Genomic DNA, 19,577 nt, shown 5'->3' with positions numbered 1-19,577 from the left:
TCAATTTGTTTTATAATATACAGAATTTTTGTTATATTTGAATAACTTGTTCTATTTTTTTTAACATTACTCATCTATCTATTTCGAAAGATTATTTTGAAGATAAGTATTTTATGTAACATAAAGTTTTTATATATTTTTTTTATAGAATCTTAGGATTATTGATTTAATAGGAAGTTATTCTACTAACTTGAATATGTAGGTTGGAGTTTAAAGTTTGTTAAAGTGAATTTTTTTTGCTAAATATGAGTTTAGATTATTTATATTTGATTGAAGTGGTTGAAGGATGATGTGTGAACTGTGATTGATCATTTTGTACGATTTAAAAGTTGTATTATTGAAATAATTTTGAAAAAATGCATTGAATTCTATTGTTGAGGTTAATTTTTTTATATCTTCGTTCAAGCGAGCCAAGTTTCGTTCAAGAAAAAATAGTCTTTCACTTGAGCTTGTTTTTGAGCCTGTGTTCACTCGGATAAAAGGAATTCTTGATTAAGTGAAAACATTGAAAAATTAGTCTTTTCGATTTAATTCTCGCTCAAGTGAGCTCATACTCACTTAAGCTAAAATATTCTTGTCTTCTTCTTATCTCTTTAATCATTTGAATTATTTATGAATGTTTTATTTATAAATGTGGAGTAAATATTAGTTTCTCTTGATTTGAAAAAAAAAATCAAATGATATGTAGAATGATGAAATTTATATGAAAGTGAGGTCATACATTTGGGATAATGTATAATTTTATTATTTGATGGATATCAAGTATTGACTCCTATATTTAGCTTCACTCATGGTCTAGGTTCATGACTAATGCATCAAGTGGTGAGAAGTTAATGAGGGAGTTTGTTACACACCGTGATCAAATGTAGATATATAGTAATGGGTGTCTTGAACTTGATATCACAATTCTTAGATTCACTTGTAAATTTAAGTATAAGATTGGATCATATATTAGTCTCTCGTACGAACTATACTTAATACAAGTCTTCTAGAATACGCTAGTTGATATTTCACTTTTTTAATATTCTTGATGTATAGATCAATGTGTAGTTTATATGATTATTGTACATTGTATTGCAATGAAATTAGATTATTATGATTGATACATTAATTTTATAAGTTTATATTGGATTGAAAAAGACTAGATTTTTCATGAATTATTAATCTAAATTATTTATTTTTATATATGTTTTTGTATACTAGAAATTTCTTTCAATATCTTATCCTTATATGGTTGAAAATATTTTACAAATTAATATATATATCTATAATAAATTATAAATTTCATAGTTGATCAACCTTTATGTTGTTAGGTTTTCTTACAAAAAAATAGACGAACTCCACAAATTTTTAATATGTCATTCTTCTATAGTTGCAATGTAATTTTTCTTCTCATGGCGGAATAATGGTATTCTTCCAGCTATTTAAATATATAATATTAATAAAATAATAAAAGTTAATTATGTTCAACATAACAATTTTGCACAAATTAAGAAAACTTATATATAAGTTGCAGGGTGGAATAAGTTAGTACTGCTTAAATATCTAATTTAACCTATATTATTTTTTTACCGTGAACCGAGTCGCATTCAAATCCCATCATTCTTATTTATATAAAAATATATTAGAATAATAATGTATTTATGTTACTGGTGAATTTTTATGTATATGACTCAACTTTCATCTTATATATGATGTGAGATATAAAAATATCGGAAATATCTTCCTTAAAACATAAAATATGTGGAATTGTTTTTCTCATATGTTTGTTTATAATCACTAAATATAATTTCTGAGTTGCACTTTTTCCATTGTTGAACCCCACTTTCAGCTACTTTACCCTTTCAGTTATGAACTCTATAGTGATGTTTATCTACTCAGTGTTGTATCAGATAACACCAAATTAAATTGTTTGGCTAATACAAATGTGGTTGATGGCAAAGTCCAAGGACCAATGTATGAATCATTCCCTCTCTCATGCGCATTTCGCAACTTGGACACTATCACCAACTTGCCTCGTCAAATTGTTCTGCTGCCAGTTCACAACTTTTTCTATTTTCAGAAAACACAAATGGTTTTAAGAGCCACTTGTCCAACTGTCAATGTGGTGGACCATTCCTATTTAAGGAATATCTTTCTAATTCATTACTTCTTTTCCCATTAATAAATACTTTTAATTAAAATATAAATTGTTAACATGTTTGATCAAAAATTAATATCATACTTTATCTCATTTGTTGCTTATATTTCAAACATATATTCAATGTAAGTTCAAAAACAAATAAGTCTTGTATGCTTATATTATTTCGATTTCGATTTCCAACGTGATCAACAATAAAATGCTCAAGTGGAGTGATTTACAATCGAATTTTTGAATGATATCAAATGTTCGAAAATTCATAATCATTGTATTAAATTAAAAGTTGGAGTTCCAATAATGTTTCTAAGAAATATTGATCAAGTCAATGAACTTTCCAATAGAACAAGATTACAAGTCATTCACTTGAGGAAGAATGTTATTGGTGTCAAAGTTATTACTGGAATAAATATTGGTGATAACATATTTATTCTTATAATGAACTTGACTTTTTATGAATCAGGTATGTCTTTTAAGTTTCAGAAAAAACAATTCACAATATCTTTGTGCTTTGCTATGACAATAAACAAAAGCCAAGATCAAACACTTATTTTTAATTTGAGTCATAATATTTTTATTTTTGTCTATTTGGTATATTCTTAAATTATTTACTAATAATTCATATAATTTTAATTTATAATTGTAATTGACTCTAGCACCATTCTTAATTTTAATAATTATGTATTTATTATTATACCCTAAATATTTAAAATATTCCCGGGTTCAACAAGTATAATACACTTTTTATCACTCACAGTGTATTATAGGCAACTTGTCAAAACAACAATATCTTTTAAACTAATAAAACTTTGTGCAATAAACAAATCACACTTTTAAATGCTCAAAAGTACAAAATAAAAATATGAAGTTTTGGATTGGAATTATGTTGGATGTAACTCCAATATAAATGCACGCTTGTGTTTAGTTGAACGTCTCTTCAGTCAAGTTCATGTTCAATTATATTATTTACACGAAAACATATATGTAGTAACTCTAGCAATGATGTGTGATTTAGTTTTGAATTGTAAGATAATGTTCAAGAGTAATTTAAATAAGATTTTTTAATTAAAAATTGTATATTAAAGATCAACTCTTTAAAAATATATTTATATAATTGACAGCTTAAATTTTGTTATTTTATCATATTTTTTTATAGTATTTGCTCTCATCCTTCTAAATTTTTTACTATACTTTTAGTCTGAAGAATACAAGTTAAACCATGTGTATTATATGTAAATGTTAAGAAAAGCAAATTAGATATCAAATTTGTGATAGAATATATTTTTTATAATTACAATCTTTACTAATGTAGATTTCTCTTCTTCTCTTTTCAAACTTTAAAAGACAAATTATTCTTTAATGTTTATCAGGTCTTGAAAGATATTTTAATAAGTAATATAACGTGCTATAATTTCCTTAGTTTTTAGAGTATAATTATTAATATATATTTTAAATGTGGTTAATAAAAAATACTAAATTTTTATAATAAATTCATGAAAGATCACTATAAAAAAATTATTAAATAGAAACCAAATTTAGAGAAAAAAATAATTATTCACTACATTAACTAAATTAGATATTAATTTAAAGACTAATAAATTATTTATATCTAAAGTGGTTTTTATTATTAATAAAAATTTATAAAATAATTTTTAAATTGGTATTTAAATTAGGTAGTCATGTTTTAACTACTAATATTTTAGATTTTAAATCAATCTCTGAAAAATTAATAAAAACTAATTTAGAATATAAAATATTAAGTGACTAAAATTTTGATAACTAATGGTTTAGATACTAATTTAAAAATTATTTTATAAAATTTTATTAATACTAGAAACTAATTTAAATATTAATAATATTTTTAATTTATAAAATAATGTCTAATTTAATTAAATAATAACTAATTATTTTGATCTTTAAAATATTTAAAATTAGTTTTTATTTAATGATTTTTTTTAATAAATAATTAAAAGTGATATTTTTTAGTAAAATATATTCTCTATTGTATAAAATATTTTGCATGCATTTTAATACTGCATGTTTATTGAATTGGGTAAAATATCTTTTTATGAACATAAATTAATTTTCAATTTAGTACAAAATAAAAAATTGTTTGGTTTTGGTTCAGCAAGTTATAATTTTATTTATATTTTATTCATATCCATTAATTGCGTCAGAAAACCCGTACATAACATGGATAATGTCTTTTGAAAAATATTAGGAACAGATTATTTTATTATAGATTTTGTCTTATACTTGACAATTTTCAATTTCATTATAATTGTAAAAAAAAATCTTTTATATAATTGTAATTCTTTTAACATTGAGAAAAACAAGTAGGTCTAGTATTTACACAAAATACTTAAAGAACCCAAAACCAATTTTAAAGGAAACTAATAAACAATAATTAAAAAAGTTTTTGACTGTCACAATCATATTAAATTTCCGTACATTTCCAGACGCAACTACCACCCAATAGAAGAAACATGAAGGAATGAAAAGCACTTTTTAGAAAAAGTTTTCTTAAATATATAAGATATTTTTCTAATAAAAATTTCAGAACGAGCTTTACATTATTATTATTATTATTATTTTTTTTTTCAACAATAAACCATGAAATGTGAGTCACTTTAACCTTATGGAACGAGCTTTACTTAATAAGCTTCTAATCAAACTACTGTTTTAATTTTTTTCTTTCTTTTTTTTCTTCTTCTTCCAAACAAGTAAATTATGAAGATAAAGATGGGAGAAGAAAAAGTCATCTGTTATGCAAACTTCTTACATGGAGTCAGGTTTTAACATAAGTTTCAATTACAAACTTCTTCTTATAAATTTAAAATAAAGAAAAGGATATTCATATAAACATAAATATAATACATCCATAAACTTGTGTACATTTCTAAATACTTATTTATTATTAAATTATTAATATAGATGTATTTTTACATACGATAAGTATAAGACTAAAATAATGAATTGTGCTTAATAAGAAAAACAATGAAAATAATTTTGACTGTTTTTAAGTTGTTAAAAAATAAAATATAAATACAAAATTATAAAAATCTAAGTCTTTATAATAATTATTCATGAAAGAAATCTTTTAAATAAATTAATATAAGTTGCATAAAAATAACCTTAACATAACAAATCCCATAAAGTTAAAAGTGTAATATATTGCTTATAACAATATTATGGGAGAAGTTATTATTTATTAAAAGAAAACTTAAATAACAATCAAATCTAAAAAAAATAATTATGATATTGATTAAACAATTGAAAAAGAGTGTGCTGATCTCCGATGCTATTGTTTATGATGATAATATTTCCACATTCTGTTTCACCTTACAATCCCAACAAAATATTAATATTTATAATAAAAAATATTAAAAAAAAATCTCTTCATAAAAATATAAATAAAATGGAAAAATGTTAAAATAATTTTTAAAATTAAAAAATTATAAATAATTAAAATATTAAGATTTTTTAAAATATAGGGTGGAGCACCCTGTAAAAAAACATTTTTCTATTGTTTAAGTTGGGTTTCTATTGTTTTTGTAGTGTCTCTGTTTCTTAAAGTTGTTTCTTATATTTATTTAGGTTGAATTTCAGACAAACACATATAGTTTGTCTTTGTCTTTGTTTGACTTATCCGTGTGAAGTGTTTTGATGGGAATTATTGATAGTTTATAAGAGTTAGTTCTTTTGATTAAAAATAAATAAATATTATTTTATAAAATAAAAAATATTAATTTAAAAAATATATTTTAATATAAATTATTTTAGATATTAATAATTTTTAATTTAGTTAATATAATAATTAATTATTTTAATTTTTAAAATTAATTTTTATTTATTAATTTTTTTTAGTGATTAAATTTTAATTTATTTATAAAAATATTTCATTTACAATACATATGAAATTATCAGTAGATAATTTTTTCTATACAGTAATGCAAAGTTTTTTTTAAAGGTTCTTATTTTTATTTTTATTTATATTTTAAAATAATCTATAAAAAACTTTGTCATCTTGCTTTTTCAAATAATAATAATAGAAACTATATAAATTAATAATATATAACTTATTTCAGTTAGTTATGGAAAGAAATTTTGAAATAAATTACTTAATTTGAAATTTTGATAAGTGTGAATAAAAAATAAAGCTATTCTTCATTATTAAAATAAATTTAAGTTTTATTATAAAAAAGTTGTAAGGACACACTCTAATCTTAGAATTGATTATCGCCAAATAAATCTATAGAATTTTTATTAATTTTTAATAGAATTTGAATTTTAGTAGTTAAAATCTTGTTAGATATTAATTAAAAAAAATTATTAATAAAAAATTGCTGGTCATGCTTTTTTTAGTCTTACATGTTCTACCTCATCCTTTCTTCACTTAGAAAATGTCAAGATATTACATTACATTTTAATGGAAGTTCTTTTGGTCTTCTATAATAACCTTCAACTATGCAATCCAAAATTAACTTTTTGGATTTTGCAACCAGAGCTTTCTTCAGAAAAAAAATGTCTTTTGGATTACAAAAGACATTCCTACATTACACAACTAAAATGTTTTTTTAAGAAAAAGAATATTACTTACATATTATATTATAAAAAATAAAAAAATGATTTATGGATTGCATGATCCATAATTTAAAAAAGTACTTTTTAAATTATACAATCTAAAAGTTTTTTACAAACTTTTGTATTGTACATCTGAAAGATATATTAGACTTTCAAATTACACAATTTCATCTAAGAAGTTTCAGATTGTAATAAAAAACTTTAAACCAGAATGACAAAGTAGATATTTTCATATTTATGGGGGTAAAGAAGGAAAACATGAGAGTGTAAAAAGAAACTCCTGATAATAGACCTATTGAAGATGAGTTTGGGCCCTTGTCGTTAATGATAGCAAGTGATAGCAATCTGGAATCTCAAAACTTTTTGGCAGTATTTAATTAAATTTTGGATTTAATTGTAAAATAGTATAATTTTGCTTACATTATTAACTAATTAAAAATTTACTTAGTTATTATTATTTTAAAATAATTATTTCATATCATAATTCATTATTCAATAACAGTGAAAAACCTACACAGTTAATATATTTTCACTAAATTCTAATTTTTTACGTAGTGTAGGCATCATATACAAAATGAAACGGAACATTATAATATGAAACAGGATCATTTGTACTGTTTTGTTTTTTATAATAAAATTATTCTGGTTCGTTTTAGTGGTTTAACTCTTTCAAATGAAGTCAAATGCTATTACTTTGCAAGTATTGTTCTGGTTTAATTCTGTTCTAAGATGGAATATAGATGTTCCATTTGGATCAAACACGCCATTAAAACCTTACCTTGGAACTTATTCTATTATTCCATCTTTCATTATTTTTTTACTTTTTGGAGAATTGTGTAAGAACAGAAAAGCAAGTGGAATTAGGGTTCTTATTCTATTCTATCGAACCCCATTGCATATAGTTAATATATTAAAATTTAAAACCCCACTAATGAGAAAAGGCAAAATAAAGTAATGGTACAAAAAGCAAAATTATGCTTTATACATACAAAAGCAGCCATTTAGGAAAGGTAGTAGAAACAAAGGCCTTCTGTAACATACACTGAGAAACTAGTGAATTCTCTCATTATGGAATGAAGCACCCAAACATGGATGATAGTTAGAGTTTCTCTTCTAATAAAGTTGTTCTTTTCTGTCATGTAACCACCTCCACCTGTGGGAAAAAAGCACACCAAAAAGCATTACATAGTAGCTAAATTGGCTATATTCAAAGGTTCTGCTGAATTTATTACCATTCATATTTGTTTAAAATTCCCACACTTCCCCTTCCAAGTAATAAAAGTCATACCCAAAGCAAAAAACTTTTTTTTTCTCAGATAAAGCAAAAGACTTTAAGTTAAAGCATCTGAAATAGATTTTAAAATATACACAAAAACTTTCTTGTGATATTTTAGGTAGTGCTTACAGCAGTAATTGTGATCTTACAAGACAGTTTTACACTACCTTTCCATCAGAAGTTACTACTCTTATGACTTTTAAGATGATTGTGCTAAAATTTAACAAAGTTTTGAATTTCCAACATTAAAAGACACTATTTTTGTTTCTTTTTATGTGATTTTATTGTTGGAAGGGAAATGAGTTAATAACATGATTAAATTGTGTGGATAATTGTGGACTCACCAGTGGTAATCCCATCTGGGTCGGACTTTGGTCATCCTGTTTTCGCCATAGGGATAATCCGTTTCAGATCTTTTTGTGTTTCTGAAAGCACAACACCCTATGGAATAAATTCCTATGAGAAGAACAAGCATGGTGACAGTGAGAACCGAGAGCTTGTGCCAATTCCCTCTTATGTCTTCAAGCACACCAGCTTTGCAAGAATCACACTCATAGCAGAGCAAATTGGGGGCATTGTTCCACCTGTAGCAATCAGGGTCTTGTGTCATCATCACTGCTTCAACGTTGTAAGTGCAAGCAGTTGGTGGCTTACAACATCCAGACTGCATAACCCAAAATGCAACTATAACTTAGCAGTGATCGATCTGAAAGGCAAAAAAGGCTTTTGTACTATTTTATTGAACCAAGACATTGAAAATTTTAATGTTTGCAATGAAGTGAGAGGTTTAGCATGCAAAATCCATTGATTGGGAAGTGGAATTTATTATTTGTACATTTGAAATTAGTTGCAGTAACGATTACAAAGAAGGAATAAAAAAGTCATCACTAGTCTTCTATAATCTCTAATTTAGCTCATAATTCTGTGTTGTTTTACTGGTGTTTTTAGTCCCTGGTAACTTCAAAATTTTGGGTTTTTCACCTACTTTTAAAACATTGGTTTTAGCTCTCCTATTTATTGAAATACTCAAACTTTGGTCTCTATAAAGGAAAAGTAAGTGTTGGAGACTATAGTTTTGAATATTTTCACAAATGCAAATGCTATATAGTTTTAAAAGTAACAAAAAACTAAATATCAGAAATTTTTCATACATAATTTGGACTAAAAACATCATTAACTCAATTGCAGTTTATTTTCCATGCATAGAATACAGAAAATTGAAAAGACTAAACAAGCTCTAAAGAGAAACAAGCTACATAAGTAGTTGAACCTGTATTGGAGATATATCCCTCTGCATGTAATCAAGAAGGGTCCAGGAGGCAACCTTTTCACAAGTTCTAGACCCCAAAATACAGCTTCTGATAGTGCTCCAATAGCGAGGATCCTGTATTCTCTTCCTCAGCCACGGTGAGTAATCCTGAAGATGATACTCCTTATAAACCCTTCCAGCCACTTCAACACCACCACCCTTGCTAGTCACACCAAAACCAAATATAGTCAAACCCATTAGTGCTGCTATGAGGAACAACATGACCACCAAGTACAACCATAGTGCACATGCCACATGAAAGCATGCACCAATGAAGCCTGCCAGTGATATCACAAGCACAACAAATCCTATAACCAAAAGAGGGGTTTGGAGAAAATTTTCACAGGTCGTGCTGCTCCTTGCCATCCATAGACCTGCTCCAATTATTGGTATGGATGCTAAAAGTGTGAACAAGTTCAAGAACCCGATCACTGTATTGCTGAACCTATACATGTCTCTCACTCTCAATCTATCTCTACTTTCTCATTTGTTAGCTGCTTCTCCTGCTGTCTTCAGCTTTTGTTTCCATTTTTAAAAGGGGTGGTGACACTCATTTTTCTTTGTTTATGTTGTCCTTCAAACTCAAACTTTTGTTGGGGGATGTGAAAATGAGCAAATGAAATGAGATTGTCCTTCTTAGTTATTAAGGAAGTTATTTTTTGTCTTGGTGTGACGAATCTACCCTTCTTCCCTCCTTTCCCGGTCTTTTTTTTAAGTATGCTAGTGACTCAATTCACACATTTATCCTTAATACTTATGCATACAGAAGCATCAATTCCATGTGAATTTTGGCAAGGCAAGCAAAGAATTTAGAACAAGTGATGGTGTTTTTTGTAACTACAAATAATGCTATTGCTTTTGAGATATGGACCCCAATTGGACTTCTTTTCGAAGCAAGATCATGAACCAGATTTGGGCTATTGTTAGACGGGTATTATAGAATAATGGTACAGTATTGTGGGATGCTCTGTCTTTCTTATCTTGTCTCATCTAATCTTATTGTCACACCAATACCATGTGTCTATTCGGCTCCACTAGAAAACCTAATTCTTTTCTTAAAAGATGTTCCACCAAGCTTTAATTCGTCAATCACAAATACACTTTAGCAAAGCACCTTGTCCTGTTGGTACATTATGCTCTACCATGGAATTTTAAATGCAAAAACGTTGCCATCTTCCAATTGTTCAATTAACATGCCTTTTACTATTTCAGAACTTTGATTTTCGAGTTACTTAATCAAATGAATGTTGATGCCCTTTTTTACTAGTGACTTGATTGATTAGCATCAAGACGCTCTATAATCACACTCACTTTTTTCTTCTCCTTCTTCAGGATCACTTTTTGAAAATGAACTTTGATGATAAATGTTAGTGAATACAAAATTAAACATAATGCCTGGAAACATATCTGTTATTATATATTTTATATCTTGATTAACCTCCCCCTCCACCATGAAAGTGACGTGAATTCAACAAGTCTCAAGTCATCTTATATATAAAATAACTTTAACACCACCTTCAAGCCAAAAATTTAAAGTACTAGTTTTACGAGTTTTTCTTCTTGTATATAGTTTATATCAATTATCTCTTTAGAATTCAATTTTTCTCAGAAGCCAATAATCATGTGTAAGGTGTGCTTCTCTTTCTCATTACCCCAAAAATCCACAATATTTGTCGAAAAAGTGGAATCGGATGTACATGCTAAGTTAAGTCAGTGATACTAACATTGAAAAAAAGGGTGGGTAGGTATCTAATTAAATTGAATTTTCAATTCTTCCCTACATACATCAAAGGTCACAGAAGCCAGTGCCCCTGTATCTGTTCAACTACAGCAAAGCGATGTATGACAGAACCAAGGAGCATTGAATGCTTAGTAACACTATGTCACTTTCAATCTCTTTTCTCCAGTTCAGAATGCAACAACCCATTTGTTTTGAAGTACAGTTGATTAATATTGAAGTTTATCCGTAGTCACTAACTAGTAGTATAAATTTTTATTACTAGAAGAGCAAGATCAATATACATGATATGGCATTGGTCTTGCATAATGAAAACCATATAAAGAATAACATTTCGGACAAATAATCACATTTTCACTAAGAAATAGAAGTAGAAGAATTCCTGCTGGTAAATTTATCAACTTTTTCTAGGCAGAGAAACCAAGTGTGAACTCATGAGGATTGAATTCCTTATTCGGTCTCGACCTGTTCCATGTGTATATATGAGTGGCAATTATTCTTGGCTTAGGTGCAAGAATGGTGGTACTTATGTTCCTATACTTGTGCGAATATTCATCAAGTGATAATGAACAAATGTCTAACTTGTTGGCATGGACTTGTTCTGCAAGAATGAACTAAAAAGAATGAATGCTTCGCGGGGCCTATGAAGAGGAACCTCGTGTCCAGCTCCTCTTACTGTAACCATTGTCAACCCTTTATAAACTTGACTCCAACCACCAACCTTCACAGAACAGAAAAAATCTTAGCTAATAAAATAGGATGACAGCAAAAAAAAATTATCACAGAATTTACACAATTAGTGTCTGTCACATGAGAACGTTTGTTACTCATAGAAGTTGCACCAACCTTGCCACTATCATACCAAGGGTACCAATTGATGATGGTAGGTAGCTTCAAGGCATCAATTGAATATCGAGTAGCAGTCACTGGAACCACAGCATCAGTGTCTCCACTGCAGCCAAAGATACAGTTTCAATCCCAAACAAAAAACAAGGGATGATTAAAAAACTATTAAACAAACTACTAAACATTGAAGATCGAAAGGTAAAAGTATTTTTACTTTTTATTGGACAATGATTAAAATAAAGATGTGTCGTGTGAATAGATACAACAAAAAGTAATAAAGACATAGTTTTTAGCGCGAGTTTTGAGATTGGACTATTTTATTAGAATTTTTTGAGCTTTCACGGGTTGGTCAAGTTGTCAACATGAACCATTTGCCACTGCCTTATCATTACTATTTGCCTGTACAAATGCAGTATCTTCAAAAAATTCACCAACAACATCACATGCCTACTGTTTAACGAAAAAAAAAATCCTTGAATATAAAAAATTATGATAATTAGACAATATTTCTAGAAAACAAATCCTAAAATATAATTACTATTCTAGACATATCTCAAGAGGCCGAACTTAAATAAAATACTATATGTACTATAACTGCTATTTTCTATCAAAATTGACATTTCATCTTAGCAATCATTGGTCATTTTAGGTACTCAAGTCAAAGTAGTAGTTGCCAAGATTACCGATTTTGATTGAAGAACAAACATCAATGCTTAATTCTTGTGTCCTTTTTCTAGTTTCCAAGAGCTAAAAGTAGTTATAAACAGTATTGAAACTCATGTTAGGTAACAATGGAGAGTTTTTCATATTGGACTTGGCTATTTCAATAAGTTAAGAGCAGCATGTTCAGTTCTTTTGTCCTTCTATTTATTTGGTTCTCATTTTTTCTTAGTAAGGGACATCTTTCCCTTGCACTTGAATTCCTAACTTTCATGGTGTTGGTGGTGGTTGTAATCCTTTTTAATTTCCTTTCAAAAAATTTGTGGAGTGCCTTGAAGAAACACATGACAATTTTTTCTAGAACAGTGCATTTATACTATCCTTTTGTAAGTAGACTTTTCTCTATAAGCTATACAATAGAATGAGAGCCTACTAATTTTTCACTATGCAAAACCATTTGTAACATTAGAATAACCAATAGCAGAAACACTTCAGCACACATAGTCTAACTAAGAAGATAAAAAGAAAATGCAGGTACCTGTAGACCCATATGCGGTAGCCAGCTCTAATAAGTTCTTGATATATAGGAAGCATAGATAATGGAGAATCAGTCCAATAGTTCCCAACAATATCACTGTTAAAAACCACATTTTAGATCTAACTTAGAGTAAAAAATAGAATAGGCCCCAAGAAAACAGCTCAAAAGTTACAAAAAATGATACCTGCATGCTTTCCATTCATAAGGAATCCCAGTTACATTGGCATGAAATGCCTTCTGAACTTCTGGACGGTTGAAATACGAATCAGAATACCTTTCAGTACAGGGATCATATGCTCGAGACATCCATGGCTGAGTTTGAAAGGCAAACATAAGAGGAAAAGAAAAAAAAAAGTAATTTAACAGTTTGTGACCCAAATATTAACAACTATAGGTAGTTTAGCATCTGAAGACTGAAACTTGCAATGAAAAGTTCAAACATCTATTTTGCTTCAGGTAGTTTAGCAATTGCAAAATACCAATCAAGAAAATATGATATTCGTCCTAATCTTAAACAGACTAGTACCATTAAATTTTAAGACAGAAGAATTAAACAAGAATGATATCTGAATAATTTATTGCATTCATGACAACCAATACACTGCAGCTTAGAACCAATATGTTCTAATTTCATCTAGAATATTGTCTTATAAGTGAATCGTACAGCAAATACCAACCAACCTCTGTAAATTCCTAGAGATTCTTTTCAAACTACTAAATAATATTCTCCCATTCATTGCTTCGTAGCTTTTACCACAAGAAGATTTCAGAAGCTTATTAACCATTTCAAAAACATTCTAGTGTTAGATGAGATAATACTGATGGAAACTTCTCAATAAGCATCATAAGCATTAGAAATCAATGCTAATAACATAGTTGCGGCAGTTTTCCTTGAATGCACTCTATTATGGTTTGACAACTATAATTCAGTGAAAGGACTTCCAATTAGAAATTATGTTTATAAGTAAATGGAATAAGTGACAGCAATAGCTTACATAGCGACCCTTCAAGCCGCGTCTGAGTGATGCTGTGTTATTACAAGGCTGAGTATAAACGCTATATGGATCAATGTTTCCCTGCTCCACAGTTGCAACTCTTAGAGCCTGCATGCACTGCACTGATGGATGCTGAGAGGACCCAAAATTGCAGGCAATTTTTAGCATCTTATACGTGGAATCTGAAACCAAACCATGGGTCCACCAATATTCAAATGTGCCGACATAATCATGATAATCATCAGTAACAGCATTACCAACCTGATAAACAGAGAAAAACAAAATAATTATGTGATTGTAACAAGGTAGTGGCAATTCTCCGTTAACATAACAAATAAAAGAAATGTACAACCATTTCATGAATCGTACAGTCTCACCATAAATCCCTTAAAATTAATGACTGGATTCTGGATTCCCTTATTTTTCTGGTAAACAATTTGTGCCAACTGAGGAACATAATGACCTGAAAAAATATGTTCAAGAAATTTAATCCATAACTGTGGAACAAAATCCGTAGTAAGAAAACCGACATATCAAACATAGAATCACCTGCATAACTTTCTCCAGCAATGTAGAATTCTCTATGCTTATATTGAGGAAATCTTTCAAACCAATTAACAAGAAAAGCATATGCGTCTTCAGCTGCAAAGTCAGATCCCAGATGCACGTAAGCATGTCAAAATCACAATTCATAAACCAAATCATTGTTGCTAAAACAAAAACAAAAAAACTGGTATGAAGAGTGAATCCTGCATCTACAAGTACATTCCTTTCACAACAACTACATAATGCATTACCTGTTCTCTGGTCACCAAATGTATACAGATCTGCTGTTTTATTCGAATATGAAAAACCAACACCAGCAGGAGAATCAAGGAACAGTATATTTGCCACTGCAGTACCCCAAATAAAAAGGCGTAAAGATATGATATACGTTGTGAAAAACTAAAAACACAACCAATGGGAATGTGAATTTCACTTACACTTGTTCCAAGCATAAGGATTCAAGTAAAGCGACCTGCCATCAGGCCTAATGTGAAAAGGACCAATTTCTTCAGATGCACCATAAGCAATAGAGGAACATCCAGGTCCACCATTGAGCCACAAAACTAGTGGCCTTGACCTTGGTCCACGACTCACTGGTGCCTCCACCAACCAGTAAAACAGTGCTCTCCCACTTTGCTCATTCACAGTCACATAACCAGAATACTGAGCAAACCCAACATTCTTTGGCTGTCCTGGCAGCTGGGTAATTCTATCTCTCTTCTGATCTTCAATGGGGGAAGCCAAAGAAACCACTCCACAAATGGACAAAAGCAAAACAAGATAGAATCTTGAAGAATAACCCATCATGATTCTGCCAAACTCAAAACGAATACCCAAAAAAAGTACTACAGTATTTCTGGGTTGGAATTCCCTTTTAGATGCTTCCTTCTAAACCATGGAAAAGAAAATGGGAGAACCAATGGAAGTGATGAGTAGTACTAAAAGGGTCAAAGTCCAAGCACAAACACAAATCCCAACACAGTGATAGATAAGATCTAGACTTCAATGCCAGAGTTTTGTTGCAGTTCCACTGGTCCAAAATCAGATTTAGAGGGTGAGAGAGAGAGAGAGGGGAAAGAGAGTTACTTGGAGGGTAGAAAACAACAAAGTAGAGAGAGAGAAAGAGTGAGGAAGTGAGAACACATTGCATAAAGCTGGCAACATATTTATAAGGAAGTGCCAATGATTGTTATGATGAGTTGTTGCAATTGATTAAGCACCATGCATTCGGTCGTCAACTATATCATCAAATGCTTTGAATTTTCTTCTGCTCTCTCTGTTTACTGCTCATGCTTTGTGCATCAGAAGTTGACTGAATCAGTTGAACGCGCACATGGAGCACCAAGAGCTTTATCATTCTCTTTGCTAAATATATATTGTCTTGGTCAACATAACTACAAAATTAGTTGAGTAAGGCATTTACCAAAAGGAACTAATGGATTTCGTAGTTTGTGAATCACCATTAAGAGTTGAGTAGATTTTCCATGAGTAATTGTGACATGTAAGAAATGTTGATAAAAGAATATTCTTAAACGTGTGGTGTATATGAATGTGTTATGGATCATTCTATCATTATGAACTAGTGATGCGTTTGTGACAGTATCAAGAGTGAAAATCACCATATCTGAAAAAATGTTGGTTCAAGAAGGGTAAATCTGTGAAGAATAAAAACTGAGTGTAGTTTTTGTCGACCTAACTTAATCATTCCTTTGACTGACCTAGATCTATGAAGCATGCAAAGATCAGATCTAAAATAATTTAATAATTAATTTTGGTTCAATTTGAACTTAAAACAATGTTGAAAGATAAATGAGTAAATAGAAACCAATGAATCTAACTTTTTGTATTCTTTAGTCGACACACATATAAACATTAAACCTAACGAAACTTTTGCCAAATTTGCGTTTAATTTAATATACATATAACCAGACACAAACACATGAACACATGAACCAGTTGTTAAATAGTTGTTCACATTCAAAAGATTGATAAATAAAAAGTGTCAGAAATTATTCTGAAATGTGTTCAGAATGGTAATAGTATTAATAAAATTTATTTATGATGAAAATATTTTACTTTCTGTAATATTCTTAAGACACTAAATAATATTTGAGGAAAAAAAGTTGTTAAAGCAGTTGAGATTTGAATGAATGGTGGGTTGTGTTTTATTTGACACTTTAAGGTGCCACGTGGAGAGTGTCGGTGAGCTTAATCCTAAAACATAAAGATGTATAAAACCTTGAACAAACAATGCTGTTTACTTTAATGGTGTTCTATGTTATGTATTTCTAAATAACTATATGAAATTTTAATAAATTTATTTGACTGCCTACATACTCCATAACCAAATAATATTGTTTAAAACATTTAAATTCGTGCATAGATAGTTCAAATAAATCAATTGAAAAGTTTATATGTATTAATTAATTAATATTTGCTGTGATAATTTAATTTATAATGGTTTTGTTGTGTTAATATATAGTGTGTGAAATTATTTGAAAGATAAATAGAATTTAAATTATGTTTGAATTTTAATTTATATTAATTGTGCATTTAAGGTGGGTATGAAATGTATGTGGGTTAGTTTTAGATCTTATTAGGAGAGGACACTGGTATTTAAGTTATGTTTGAATTTAAATTATGTTTGAATTTAAATTATGATTGAATTTTAATTTATATTAATTGTGCATTTAAGGTGAGTATGAAATGTATGTGGGTTAGTTTTAGATCTTATTAGGAGAGAACAGTGGTATTTAAGTTAGGAGGTAAGAATAGTGGTTTTTGGATGGTGTAATAGTAAATGAAATTTGAGGTTTTGGTATGTGGGTTTAAAACTAAAATGAAAACAAAAAGGAGGTGATATTAGTAAAGGTGTAGGGTGCAATTAGGAAAATGCCAATTTTATTTTCTCTCCCAAATCAACAACTTCATTCTTTCTCTTTTATTTCTTCATCTTCCTCTTTCTCCTCTCAAATTCCAAAATCCCAAAAACTTATTTCTTCCTTTAAGAAAATTAATTTATTAACTAGTTAAGAGAAAGTGTAAAGTAACAATGAGTTTTGCTTTAAGAAATCATTTTTCTCCTAGTTTTTTTAAAAATCATTCTCTTCTTTAAAGAAATGCATGCATGCATTCGGGCTATATTAAATTTAAACTTTCACTTTGGAAATTAGTAAGTTAAAAATTTATTAGTTTGATGCAAGATTTATTTTGGTCATGTGTGAGTCTTTTATGTATTTTTAACTATTGGCATTTGGGATTAAATGAAGTGAAGAAATTTAGTTATCTTTGTAAGGACTGAGTTTTCTAAGTTTTGATATTTGCATATATTATTCAAGTGAAACATGTCTCACTCAAGCGATATATAGGTCTAGACAAAACAAATAAAATGTCAAATATGCATCACTTTGTTCAAGGGAGAGTTTTTAGTCCACCTAATAAAATTGAGTAATTTTGTTAAGACTTTTTGTTCAAATTGGATAACGAATCTTACTTAAGTGATATGTTCTCATTTATCACGATAGAGATAAATTAAATTTTTATTTAAGAAATGTTGCACATATTAGACGATCTTGTTAAGGCAATATTTCTCCTATGTGTGTGTGGATATCCATGTTTTACTAATAATAAAAAATCATATAAATGAATGTATCCATTGATAAAAACTAATGGAGATTCTCATCACCAAATTGGAATGAAAAGTAACTAGAACTTGATGTGTGTGGATATCCATGTTGGATTTCTCCTTTGTGTGTGTGGATATCCATGTTTTACTAATAATCAAAATCATATAAATAAATGTATCAATTGATAAAAACTAATGGAGATTCTCATAATGAAAAGTAACTAGAACCTGATGAGTGTGTAAGACTCACCAATTGATAAAAATTTTGTGAGTTACTAATTTTAATTTTGATAAAAATTGTGAAACAAATTAATAACCAATTATACAGTGATAATATTATCTTAAGTGTTCGTTGTAAGTGTTCGAAAATAACTTTTATAGGTTCATCTAAATTTATGTCAAATATATTTTACTAAGTGATTGAAATTGTATAACTTATTTCTTATCCATTATGTTTATTTGTGATTATTATATAATTATAATTATCACCTTTTTACATAAAAGCACAAATCAATGTATGTACAAAAGAATCCATGATTATAATTGGATAAATTTTATTCTCATGTGTAATATGTTATAATTATTTAGAATAAATATTCAATTTAAATATCTAGATGATATGTATAAGTTTTTTTTATTCTTCTTTATAGTAAGACATAGCTTTCTATGTTAATTTTTTTCGTCAAATATTATGGAAAGAATATTTCTGCATATTCCTTCAACGCATGCCTATTGTTTACATACAATCATATTGGAGAGATATGTTTTATATAATTCGCTACTTCATATGTTATGTCTATCTATCAACAATTACACCAAACTATTGTCTTATTTTTACCATGTATATTATACATTAATATACTTTCTATATACATATATATGAAAAATATAATATGGCCAACTGGTAATGAAACAATGTTTCAGGTGTTGTTTTCTGTCAATGTTGATAACTCAACTTCCATGGCTTCCTTCCAATGGGGAGAAAAAATGGCCTGATCATATGATGAAGGCTCTCTATGTGTAGAAATGTTATCTAAAAAAGTGCAGTGAAAAGAAGATAAGTTGGAATAAGAAATAAAATGAGAAAATGGGTATCGTGTACCTAGGAGAGAACCTTGACCATGAGTGAACTGATTGGTGCGAGGTGACAGCAAGTAATCTTTATGCCATGCAGGAGGATGCTTGAGACCTGTAGAATATTGAAGTGATTGCGTAGAAATATCAGGGTATCAATTAGGCGCAGGAGATTCAGTGGTCATAGGTTTAAGAATAGGCTCAACGGGTGGAATGGACTGAATGGATATGGGTTCGGCAATGGGCTCA

General features: G+C 28.8%; 2 protein-coding genes across 2 annotated transcripts; both read right to left on the bottom strand.

The window, feature by feature from the left end:
* Positions 1-7,650: 7,650 nt before the first annotated feature.
* On the bottom strand, positions 7,651-10,036 carry TET6 (tetraspanin6). The gene is made up of 3 exons (XM_068634242.2): positions 9,268-10,036; positions 8,342-8,661; positions 7,651-7,874 (listed from the first exon to the last, which is right to left on the bottom strand). The coding sequence occupies exons 1-3, from the start codon at positions 9,757-9,759 to the stop codon at positions 7,835-7,837; spliced, it is 852 nt and encodes a 283-aa protein (XP_068490343.2). The 5' UTR covers positions 9,760-10,036; the 3' UTR covers positions 7,651-7,834.
* Positions 10,037-11,273: 1,237 nt separating this feature from the next.
* On the bottom strand, positions 11,274-16,200 carry LOC137827882 (serine carboxypeptidase-like 27). The gene is made up of 9 exons (XM_068634241.2): positions 15,067-16,200; positions 14,881-14,976; positions 14,633-14,725; positions 14,461-14,546; positions 14,084-14,344; positions 13,273-13,400; positions 13,089-13,184; positions 11,891-11,996; positions 11,274-11,765 (listed from the first exon to the last, which is right to left on the bottom strand). Exons 1-9 carry the CDS (start codon positions 15,434-15,436, stop codon positions 11,622-11,624), a joined length of 1,380 nt encoding a protein of 459 aa, XP_068490342.2. The 5' UTR covers positions 15,437-16,200; the 3' UTR covers positions 11,274-11,621.
* Between the last annotated feature and the right edge of the window lie 3,377 nt (positions 16,201-19,577).

The sequence above is a fragment of the Phaseolus vulgaris genome, chromosome 7 (assembly GCF_051622355.1).
Source record: "Phaseolus vulgaris cultivar YP4 chromosome 7, ASM5162235v1, whole genome shotgun sequence".
NCBI classification, from domain to species: Eukaryota; Viridiplantae; Streptophyta; class Magnoliopsida; order Fabales; family Fabaceae; genus Phaseolus; species Phaseolus vulgaris.
Note: the sequence above shows the minus strand (reverse complement) of the source record. Positions and strands in the feature narration are given on the sequence as shown.